The sequence below is a fragment of the Balearica regulorum genome, chromosome 3, assembly GCF_011004875.1.
Source record: "Balearica regulorum gibbericeps isolate bBalReg1 chromosome 3, bBalReg1.pri, whole genome shotgun sequence".
Lineage (NCBI taxonomy): Eukaryota > Metazoa > Chordata > Aves > Gruiformes > Gruidae > Balearica > Balearica regulorum.
In genome coordinates this window covers 78,082,053-78,094,290 of record NC_046186.1, presented here as the reverse complement: position 1 = coordinate 78,094,290, position 12,238 = coordinate 78,082,053, and the positions used below count along the sequence as shown (strand labels likewise).

At 40.2% G+C, this 12,238-nt stretch overlaps 1 protein-coding gene across 1 annotated transcript in view; it reads left to right on the top strand.

Annotated features, from left to right (window-relative positions):
- RPS6KA2 (ribosomal protein S6 kinase A2) overlaps positions 1-12,238 on the top strand; it is a 173,814-nt gene that overhangs the window by 115,469 nt on the left and 46,107 nt on the right. The window contains exons 9-10 of the mRNA XM_075748564.1: positions 6,666-6,736; positions 7,588-7,676. Coding sequence (XP_075604679.1) covers positions 6,666-6,736; positions 7,588-7,676 — 160 coding nt within the window. The remainder of the gene's footprint in view (positions 1-6,665; positions 6,737-7,587; positions 7,677-12,238) is intronic.

Here is a 12,238-nt window from a genome sequence, read left to right as displayed (position 1 = left end):
TAAAGTATTTGATACAGTGTTGCAGGGCAAATTCATTAATTGAAGATGCTTATTCGTCCAATAAAGTCCAAAGATTATATAGTACCTATACCATATATGAATACATCACAGGGAAAAACACCACAGAAAGGAGCTATTTTAGCTAAAGAGTACTGATGCCCCAAGAGCAGGTAGGAATAAACTCATCGTGAAATGTAATTAGCCTGGAAAGTAGAAGAAAGCTCCCAACTGCCTAAGAAGCGAGGCCCTGGAAAACGTTTTCCAAGAAGAGCTCTGCGAGAGGTATCTGACTACAGGGGAGCTGCTTGGCTTGTGAGAAGGACCCAATAACGCCCTCCTGAGTGCTGCAGTATAACACTGGGATACAATGTCAGGAAAGTTTTTCAGAGAGGTATTGAACCCTCTTCACACCAGCAATCTAAAATTAGGTGTTTGAGTGCTGGCCTGCTCCCTCCTGCACCCATCCAGCGTCTGTGGTGCCGTTGTTGCTGAGGAGGACGAAGGGAAGATCAAGGAGAAGTTGTTTTGTGACGCCGTGATTTTTTAAAAGCTGTATGAACGCTGTAGGTTTTTTTGAAGCAGCTATTCCCAGTGTTGTTTTATCAAGCATAGCGCTGTCCCTTGAGCCCGGACACCAAGCATTTATTACTTTCGCAGGGATATCTTCAGATAACAAAGGTGATGCTGCTCTCTCCTGAAGAGTGCAGGCTGCAGGTCTACCCGAGTGCTCAGCGCACGGCCACCAACAGGCAGCGCAGCACTGCAGCTGTGGCTCACGTTGCACCTCGCCATGGCTAGCATGGCTCACCTGCAGAGCCAGGGCAGAAGCATAAATTAACATAGCAATGTGCTCTTCTAATACAGCTCCATTTCCTGTGGTATGGAAGCTGGTTTGGGTAGCTATATATTACACTGCTTACCACAATCCATAGAGTATGTTTAAATTTTGTTTACCCTAAGTAGGCAACTGGTGCCACCAAAGGAAGTAAGGATAGGAAGCAATGTGAAAAACAGTGAAAATTTGGAGTGGGGAGAGCCTACTTCACTGATCTAGCCGGCTGACAACAGTTAATCTAAGTAAATATTGTAATTTATTACCTGAATTTAAAAAGAGTGGAACATCCTTATCTCCTATGGCCACAAGTCTGATTGTGGATGCTTAGCATTTCTGAACCACATATGTTTATTCAGGAAAATCAACAGATTATGTCTCATATAATAAATATATCCCAAACTTTTAATTTTTTTAATTATATATTTAGTTTTGGAGGATAGCTGTGCCTTCTCACTGTCTGTCTCCAGTTAAATGATGGTGCCTTTGGTGTATAGATTGTTTTTCTTTCACCTGCTAATGAACTTGGTTCCTTTCCTCCTGTTTTTGGCTAGGCTTTCTTTTTTTTTTCCCCTCCATCTCTCTTTTCATCCCCTTCCCCCCAGGGATTCAATGTATTAAAATTAGGAAAGATAAGAATCCATACAAAAGGAAATCAGCTGAAGAGAGTAAAATCTTTTTAACTGTAAGCTAAATACTTTAAGCCTTTGAGTGCTACCAGACATCTTAAAGAAAAGTAGCTCTAATCAGTTCAATCTTTTTTCCTTTTTAATAATTAACTGGTTGGGGCAGAAAAAAGATATTTCCATACACTAAAAGTGCAGGATGATTTTCTGATGTTGTCTTTTACTCTGCTCATTTCTCCTTGTTTTCCTTGGTCTGTCACTTGTATGTTCTATTAGGGAAGCCGTTTTTCTGCCAGTCTAAAAAACTGAAGAGAATTAAATGGCATCCAAATGATTTATTAGCATTTATCTCTAAGTAATTTTCAGTATAATGTGAAATATACAAAGAAAATATACCCGTTGGTGGAATACGCACATATTGAAAGGAAGTTAATGTGATACTATGATTTTCATACCTAAAATTTTGATCAAAAGAAGGAACATATTAGGCAGATAGTGATGGAATGGCCTGTAACCTGGCCATCAGAAGAACCACCAATCAATCTCTTGTCTGTTCTGTTCTGTGTAGAAGGATTAATGCTACAGTATGAAGAGTCAGGTTGTGCTGGCAGCTCCTTGCCAACCTGTATTGACCAGGGCAGAGGCTAGAATCAAACTGAATGATCCTTGAAGGCAACCTTAAATGTGGCATGTTGTGATTATTAATATCAAACCAAACTTATCCAAAAAAGACTAAATTCCGGTCTTGACTTATTAATTAATTTGGCATTAATTATTCTATTAATTATTATTCAGTGGGACTTTTACTATCAACAACAGTAAAACTTCATTTACTGCTAGCTAAGTCTTTGACATGGCCCACAGAACTAAAACTGTTCTGCTCAGTTTGTTTGACTTGTAGCTCAGTATGTGTCAATGGGCTGCTATACAAACATGTACATAAAAATATGTACAGCTATACAAACCTTGAAATTCACCCTTCCCGAGCATTCCAGAGGACAGTACCTGCCTCTCATTTAGTACGTGATAATGACTGCTGGGACCCAATTAAAATCTTGTGCTGGTGAATTTATGTGATTTATCATGACTGGACAGATTTCGTTTTCTGCCTTCCCGCATCTTGCTCATTACATTGTTCATGTAGGACATATTCTGGAAAAGCTTTGCATCGAGAGATCTACGTGAACACGCGATTGACTTAGATTTTTAAAAAGTTGTGTATATGACTAATACCTCTTCAGCTACACAGCAAGAGCCTTGATGTCCACACTGCCATCTCTGAAGCCCAGGCCAACTGGTCTGCATGACATAACATGCACAAGTCTCTTGGGAGGCCTCTCAAACAGTGGTTCTGTGGCCTTGTAAATCATCGTACCCGCTGACTTACAAGGCCACAGATCTCATGGAAGTTATATCTGTTTCAGTTTAGGAAAAAAAAACATTGTACACCTTTGGGACTCATGTGAGCAGAGAGGAATATAATTAGAGAAAGAAGGGGTGTGATGACTCAGTAGGCAGTCCCAAATAAATGCATTTGTATTTGTCAGCAATGTAGTGAATGTGCAAGTAGCAAAGTCTTCACAAGAAAATGTCCTCTTGATATCCAGAAAAAGTAGTCACCTCTGTAGTAATTTTGTAGTAACGGTACAGTGGCATTGGAAAAATCAGCACAAGACATCAAAGCAATATGATCTTTTATAAAATCCCATCATAACACTTGTTTTATTCCCAGTGCAAGAGATAGTCTTCATGAACAGTATTTTGAATGTTTATGCTAGCTGCTATGTGAAGGTATCCAAACCCTTTGCAAACACTAATTCGTTATACTTTGCACCTGGCTAATAATGAAAAATACTTAATGCATTTTACAAATGGTAAAGCTGAGGGGCTGACCAGCTCCCAGATACCTGGCAAATGACTGGAAGTGTTGAGAAACCCAGCCGTTGTGATAAGAGGGTCTCTCTCTGCTCTCCAAAACTGAGATGTATCAAGTTTCTTTGTAACCCTGAATTTTATCCTAGGCTCGCAATACTTTAGCAGACTTGGGCTGAAATAATTTGCACAATCTGCTCTCCTTCCATCTGCTAGGAAGATTCTTCTGGCAATTACCCCAGGGTCTGGATTTTTTCTCATTCATTATCTTCCTCGATGACATAGCAGGGTCACTTCTTGAATCAGGAATGTGACCCTCTTTCCCAAGGTCTTCCCACATGTATATCTTCTGGGGTCTCCAGCGCTTATGTTTTGCCTACTGAAATTGAAGATTGCCCTCAAAACTAGAGAAAGGAAGCACTGCAGAGTATGTCCAGACCCAAGCAGGGGCTGGATTACGTGACTCCAGAGGCCTCTTCCCATCAAGCTTTAATTCTGTGGTTCTCTTAGTAGGCAGCTGAACTGGAAGAGGGAATATTTGCCTTTCTTGCTGAATATTGGTACAGAAAGGAAGTCAAGGTTGGAGGGAGGCACACCCTTCTGAAGTACTAACAGAAGGTGGCCCTCCAGAATACCCAGGAAGCGAATCACTGGGAGGCAAGGAGAAAACAGATGGTTCATACAGATGGGGAAGTGGGGCAAGTGAAAACTGAGTCTCCCAGCAAAACTGGAGGGTCTACTTTAATAGCCAAAAATACTACAGTTTCTTCACACCTAAGCTCAGCTCCTTGCCAGCCTGCTGTGATCCATACAACTCTGTATTTATGTGTAAGGGCGTTAGCAGCAAGTGCTCACTTCTGTTTGCGTGTTTAAGTCTAGCAAGATTTTTGATTTTTTTAAAAAATAAGCAGGAAAACAGGTTGTTGTGCAGTAAAGCCGGTAGCTTTAACTGATGAGAGGAACTATTTCAATTTTTTTTCTTCAGTCTTGTTATTTCATTTTTAACCTTCAACATATTTAATCAGGACCATAATTGAGAAACCAGTGCTTTCTTCCAGCTGCTGCTTAGTAGAGTTCATTGAAGTAAAATGCTCTGGTACATTTAACTCACATAGCTGCCTTTCACTTTAAATATTGATGTTAAGTGCATTTCTTCTGAATCTGAATTAATCTCAACATTAGACCTGGGTAATTGGAGGCATGTGATAACAAAGTGCTAGCCATTAGAGCAGCACAGTAAATATTCCCTGCAGCCTCCAGGACGGTCATTTCCCCTGCTCCCTCCTCCAGCTTAAATTTCTTATTTCCTTCCTGCCTGCCTTCCTGCAGGATGCTGCATGTGAATTTCTTGCCTTTGGGTTTCTTGGCCCCTTGCAGCCACGGTGCATTTGCAGATCTTTCTGTGATATCGTGGTGGGTGGGAACTACAGTCGTCTTCTTCCCACGTAGTCACTGACCAAGCAGTTGCTTATATCTGTATCATCTGCATCAGCAGTGTCAAACCCATTTCTGCCAAAACAAATGAGCTGTGGCAGTCATTGTTAGTGATGTTAAATTAGATTTATTATAACAACAAAGTAACATCAGCAAGTGTAAGTGAACATTAGGTACTTACCCTGAACGTAAACTCTTTAGAAATCGTGAAGAGGGTTTTCTATAGTATGTGTCACCTCTGCTGCTGCCCTGGGAAGCAGTGTTCTCTGCCCCTCATCCCCAGCATATCTGAATACTTTTATCAGGACTAAGGCTCTAATAGGTCATCATTACTTTGAAAATAATGCTTGAGATCCAGAGTCATTTAGGCAGTTTTAAAAATTCTGCCCCATCATGTTTCTCTCTAGAAGATGAACTGCTTTCCTCCAGTTCTACCAGGCAGTTCTTGACTCTCGTAGACCAAGCAGGAGTTAACACATTTGTGTTTTCCAAATCTTGTTTATATTTGTCATCCATAAACACTTTTAAAAAGTGTTTTTTCCTTGCTTCTACAATGTGTTTTATTGCCTTGAGGTAATATGTTACTAATGCAGATTAATCCTTCAGTTAATTATAGTCATTTAGTTATCTAGCGCTTCTAAACCTCTCCTCTGCCCTCCCAAAACTAGCATAACAGTTTCAGGGTTACAGTATTCTTTTATTTTTCTTACGGTAGGGCTATATTTAATCTGGGAAAAGGGAAGAGGCAGGCTGTGGGGCAGTCTGACACAGGTTTAGTAATGAAAGGATCCTTTTTTGCACAAATGTGCTTCCTGAGAGCAGTGAAGGTACTTGTATGATAAGGAAAAAAACTACATAGGGGTTGCAGAGTCTGTCCTGCCTTAACAGGTACTTAATTATAGAAATGAATATTAATTAGGAGGTACCTTTATAGTAGAAGAGATCCAAAGCCTGAGTCACAGACATAAGCAAGTAACAGTTCTCCTTACCCTCAGTGGACATTGTCCTCCTTTGTGCCCAGGCTGAATTATGTACTTGGTGTCTCTGTGTTTGGTGATGCAAAACCTTCATCATTCCGTAGTCAGAGGAACCAGCTGCCACTCATAGCCCCATGAAACACTGTGGCAAGAGCTGCGTGAAAGTCCTGGTATCAAATCTGTATTAGGGAAGCTGCTTTGGCTGGGTGTGTGGGTTATTTTTGTTACAAATGCAAAATTCCTGTCAAATTTACTGAAAGCACTGATCTGTTTCAAAGGAACCATAACTGATTGATGTTTTCACGTGTGAGTTAGGAAAATAATTGATGATGATTGCTAAGTTTTGCTTTGAGATTTGGGTTCAGTTAAATACAACACTTGTAAAATTCATCACTGAATACAGCCAGGGGAGCCAAAGCAGGAGACAAAAGAGCACGCTGAAATGCCTTGAGAATGGGGGTTTGTGCATGTTTCTCCTGCAAAGTATAGCAGTGGTGTCTCAAAGTGGTGGAAATATACAACTGAAAAGGTGGTTCAACTCAAGCTAAAAAGATGGGGAGTGGCATGTTGAACCCATTTTCCTTGCACCACAGTCCATACCAAACACCTAAGAACAACCATACCCATTCAGTCTGGAGGAAACAGCATATGTGACACTTCTTCTCAAACATACCAAAACCTGACCCCAAGTATCAGTGCAAACAGGTTGTACCAAGACTCTTGAATGAAACAGTCATGTTGGTCTTTCATGTTCTGCATAATCCAGACTTGCTGTGTCATTCTTTTCTGAAGTACAGCTTGTTGGACCATTTTCTTTCCTCAAGTTTTCAGTTGTGTTGGAAATAGAAGGCGGGAGTGGTGTCTATCAGCTATGCAGACCATCTCAGTGTTCACTTGATTTACCTTTTTGTTGTTACTCCACAGTTTGAGATGCTGACAGGTTCGTTACCCTTCCAGGGGAAAGACAGAAAGGAGACAATGGCGCTCATTCTCAAGTGAGTACTGAAACTGCCTTCATTCTTCTAACTATGAGTTAACTGTACCCTCTAGGCAGCCTATAGGTCCTAAGTATATGAAGGGTACAGAATAATACTGTTCATAATGCATTTTTCAAAGCTATGTAAGGCGTGAATTTGGTAAGGCACGCGCAGCTGATGCCTGCATGTGGCTCTAGAATTGCCTTCAGAATAAATAGTGGGAAGTGAATTTGAGAGGGCCTTGCAAAAGAAATGTATCTGACTTCTGTAATAAAGAATGTCATTATCCACACAAAAGTAGGAACAGTCAGATTTCTGCAGGACAGCTTATGTTTTGTTGTTGCCAAGTTTCAAATCTTTTCCCTTGCAAATTTCCCATTCATTTAATGTTAAGTGCAGACCTAAGTATTTGAAGCTTATCTTTGCTCAATATTACATTTTTTCAATGTAGCAGTGAATCGCCAGGGGAGAAGTTTTGTTCTCTTTAATCAATATGTGGTTTAGTAGAATTGTTTTCATGAAGTTTTGTTTGTTTGTTTAAATTCCTCTTGATTCCCAAATTTATTCCAACAAGCTAAAAGAGTGAAAAAAAATTCTGTAAGAAAATGACCTATTTAGGTTGCAAAAGGTGTAATGACATTCGTTAGATCTACTGTACCTCTAGTGAAATCAGTGGTGAAACCTTCTTTAACTTCAACAGGAGCAGATCAGGTCCTTACTCTGTATTGCATTATGCTTAGGTAGCCCTTGGTCACCAAATTCACGTGCCTGCCCACCCTGACTACTGCAATTCTATTTTTTAAACCACAGTGGGATAGAGAAATTTTTTTGAAAAATCTATTTTCTTTTCAAGTGTTGTGTTCTTTCAGAGCCAAGCTGGGAATGCCGCAGTTCTTGAGCATAGAAGCCCAGAGCCTGCTGCGAGCCCTCTTCAAAAGGAACCCCTCCAACAGATTAGGTACCTGCACGCATTTGATCGCGGCATTTGTTACGTGTGCTCTGCCTTGTCAGGTGGTGATCATTTCTCTCAGTGCATCCTCCCTGATAGTTATCCTCTTCATTATGCGGCATTTTGCATTCCTTCCCGGAGCATAGTGAACCTTGAGCGTTACCAGAGAAATTTGCAAAGAGCACAGGCAAACCATTGGAATCTTAAAGATGATATTAGCTTGTATTTTTTTTTTTTTCAGTGAAGAGGGAGAGTAAACTGCCAGTATTTGCAAAGGTTTTAAGATAACTGCTGCATATGATAATATAGGGAACTGAGAAACAGGTATCTTTTTAATTCTGTATAATTTAGCTGCAAATCTGAGGTGGGGAGCAAAAGGGAGTAGAATTTTTCTCTCTCTTTCTCAAATGCATTTCAATGCTGTCTCATTCTGTTTGCTGGGAATATTTTAACAGTAGGCTTTCATCTTTATTACCCTAAATGTATTATGTCCTTTCTTACTAATGTGTTTTTATCCTTTGTTAATAATCCTATTTAAATTGTGATAAACTAGAAGGATGCATGGGAACATGTATCATGCCATCTGTACCTTTCTTTGGGAGTTTTATTAAGAAATTCATTGCATTTGGTGAGGTCATGGACAATGTCTGGTGCATGATTTTCATTGCCAATTTGGTCTTCAGTTTTTATGTGGAAAAATAAGAACAGTCATATCAAGTGAATGCTATGAAGATAATAGCACTGTATTGTTTTTCATTTAAAATCATATCTAGTTCTGTGAAAAAATTTAGTGGTTTCTTTTTTCCCCACGGCTCTTATATTCTGCATTTTGGGTGAAAAAGGGAAGAATTTGTTTCTAAAGGAAAGGGATAAAGCTTACTTTTGTACCTTTGTTGGGTTATTTGTGACCTTAGGAGCAGGAATTTAGTCCTTAATTTCTGTAAACTGTATCACAAGAAGAGAGCTGATGGGTCATATTTAAATATGTGGTTGACTGTCATTCCCACCCATGGGAGTTTTGACAGCTAATAAATGACTTCTCTCTTAGAGAACAGCATAGACTGGTTAAATATTGAGACTTGTGCAAAGCAATTTTCTGTTCTCTCTTGCCACTATTTACGTTTGTAAGATTATTTCAGATTGAAGATGTAAAGTTAGAAGCAAAAAAGCTAAATTACAAAATAGCTTGTTCCGAGATGTAGGAAGAGCAAGAGGTGCAAGAGAGGTTTCTTCCTGTCTTGCAGTACCCACACTTCACAAAAGCTGGTGGTGGTGCTGCTGCAGGTCTGCTGCACAGTGCTTTTGGTCCTCAGCGCGGCAGTCACAGCATTAGTGCCCAGACCAGCGGCAGAGCACGAAACGCTTGACAGCCCACTTCCATCACCGTCTGCCTGAGCGATGGCTCCTGCAGTTTCTAATAGGCGCGTGTGGGTGTGCACGCACGTGTGTGGAAGATGGACGCTCTGCTCTGTGCCCTTGAGCTTCTGCTTGACCTTTTCATGCTCTGGTAGCTCTGTCCCTTGCCTCCAGTGGGTCAGTGTGTGGGCTACTCCAGCCCTCTGCTTTATTCTGAGCACCATCAGACCGTCGTGTTTCAGGTAAATGGATGTTTTCTGCCTGGCTGCACCAACTCAGCCGCAGCCCGCGCCGCACGCAGAGGTCAGACATGGTGGCTCAGCTGTTTTCTGAGAGAGCCTGGCTCCTGTGGACAAGGACAATATGGAGCAGGATTCCTCTCGCTGTGACAGCTGGGGAGAGCAGGAGCTGAGAGCCCTTGCTCCACACAGGGGCCAAGGGACAACCCGATCTCCCACAGGGCGGGGTGGGAATGGGGATCCAGTCCCTCAACACGCTGTTGGGGCCTCTCTTCTCCTGGGAGGATACCCACACAGTCCGTGCAGAGAAAGTCCTCCCATAAGTTTTACCTCTTGACCTAGATGGTAGTTCTTGTAGTCTGATATGCTGTAGAGATGATAGCGGAAAAACATATTTTCTCAGCAGGTTTCAACTGCTCTCAAGCAATTTGCTTGACATTAGAGAAAATTAGAGTCTTGGGATTTCTAGGTTTGATCTACATTCAGAAAAATAAGATGCTGCAGCAAATATAAACTTTTCCCCACTCCACCCCTCTGTTCCTTTCTGCTGTTTCCTCCCTGTCTCCATCTCTTGGTTTTGTCCCGCTCTGCTTGTTTTGTGGCTTCCCACAAGCTGCTATCCATCCAAAACAGGGCTCCAGTGAAGTCAGCGGGAGTTTCTGGATACTGATCCTTAAATAAAAAGCTACTCATAAAATAAGCAAATTTACTTAGTTTGAGCCATGACAGTTCTAGCCCCCATATCGTCTCCCTTTTAATAATGGAAATTGCTAAGGGTCAAGGTTTTAAACCTGGGGCTTATTGAAATACTGGGAAGCCTGGGAGAAAGGAAGAGACTATTTATAACACAAATATCGAAGGAAATAAAATCTAAAAATCTAACAGAAAAATAGATCTTAACATTTCAAGGATAGCGGCAGAAAGCTTCTGAAGGCTCTCCGTGTTTTAACTGATTGAGAATCAGCACAAAGGACAATGAAACCAGACTTGTTGGTAATGAAAGAAGGAATACTTAAATGGTTGGCCTAAATACTGAACAGAAGTCAGTAGATAAAAGGACTGCTTCAACTTTGTGGATTTCAGCTTTTTCTGGGAAAGAAATAATAGTCTGAAGTTAAAAGAAAAGTAGGCTTAGACATCCTGTTTTGAAAAATCTTTGGAAAATTAATGAAGCTTGCTAAAATAAATGAACCATATTATGGATCAAACACTTGTTTTCAGCCATTGTTTCAGAAGTTTGCAAATCTGGAAAGTGTTTGTATTTAGTTCCAAAGTGTTTTTAACATTGGCAAGATGAAAGATGCTGAGCTTCGAAAATGATTGTTTTCTGATTAACATCTTGCTTTTTGCTATTTGATTTTGATATCTTAACAAATAGAAGTAAAGATTGATGAATTATTCTAAAATTTTGCTTTGAAACTTTGTTTTGAAGCTTTGGATTATTAATGGGAAAAAATATTTGAGTTGAAGGGAGATACAGAGACAAGACAGAAGAGGAAGTTAGTAATCCAGTTTACCTGATTCTGTTTTTAAGTCTGGTGCCCATATTAATGCTTTAGAACAAATTTTTAAGGAATAGAAAGTCTTCCTTCCTTTGGCATCCCTTGTTATGGGTGCTGTCTGTTCTTTTCTGAGACAAATAGTACAAACAGTCTGCCTAGCACTGCTTTGGTAGTATTGCTCTGATTACGTACAACAAATTTCAGATTATGGATGAGCATAATTTTAAATTCTTAAAAGAAACTAACTGGAATATCCAGGCAAAAAAAGGAGTAAGCATCTTGGAAAGGAAATTGTACAATGAAGGTGTTAGTTCATGATATTGCCAGGTACTTAGGCAAGGGACTAATTCTTACTTGCCCTAAGGCCTGGATCTACTCAGGTAGGTACATGAACGTAAAGTGAACTTTACATTTCAGGAACTCCCTACACTGCTGAGCAGTCCTTATAATTGAGAAGCTTGAAAGTACAGAGTAAAAGCATGCGCCAGCAGATTCAGAGTAAAAGCCAAAAAAATAGATACGATTTCCTTAATCTCATGTTCTCGAAGAAGATACATTCTGCTTTAGCACATAGAAGACTTTTGTTTTCAATTTTATAAGATGATGAGTTTTAAAAAACAAGTTTCACCTTTGTCAGAGTGACTGTACATCTTTCTTGTAAACGTTAGGAAGGCATCTGAAAAAGTCTAACCCACTAAAAAGATTCTGAAGCTGTGGACTCACTAAAATTATATTATCTGAAACTAGAAATCTGAAAACTCTTTGTGCTCATTTTGTATATCCAAATAATCAACTTTCAAATTTCATAGGTCTCCCTTTTTCCCCTTAATATATTTCAAGGCTCACATTGTCCATAATGATTCAACAATCCAAACCAATTACAAATAAAACATTCTGCTGTTACTGCTTGCAGACACTTTTATTACAGGCATAAAACAATCTTAGATAATCAAGTTCTCACTTATTAACATGAAGCTGCTTTTATATAAATCTTTGCACTCTATAATGTGTTTAAACTAGCAATTTGATCTGAAAGCATTATTTATCTTCTCGGACCCTCGTGGGACTGGATGGCATGTAGGAATATTTGCAGGCAGTAGGTTTGATTGTGCTGATTATTCTTTATAGATAGGTTTGATTACTAAATTGAAGTTAAAGCGAAGTTAGAAAAACAACCAGAAACCTAGAGGAAGGTGAAAGGTTTGCAGTCACGTGGTGTGCCATCGTGTGCTGCACTTCAGCAGCCTGCTAAATACCCACCTCCGTGCCAGGAAATGCCCATCCCCATGAAACAGGACTTTCCAGTTACTCCTGTACTTCTCTCTTCTCCGTGAAGGCTCATCTCTTTCCAGTACCACTATAGATTTGCAGATGGAGGATGAATGGCTGAAACACGCTGAGCAAATCCAGAGAGACTCCACCATAGGCACCAGTGCCCAGCCTCTCCCATGGCCTTCGGCAGCAGGGTCAGGGT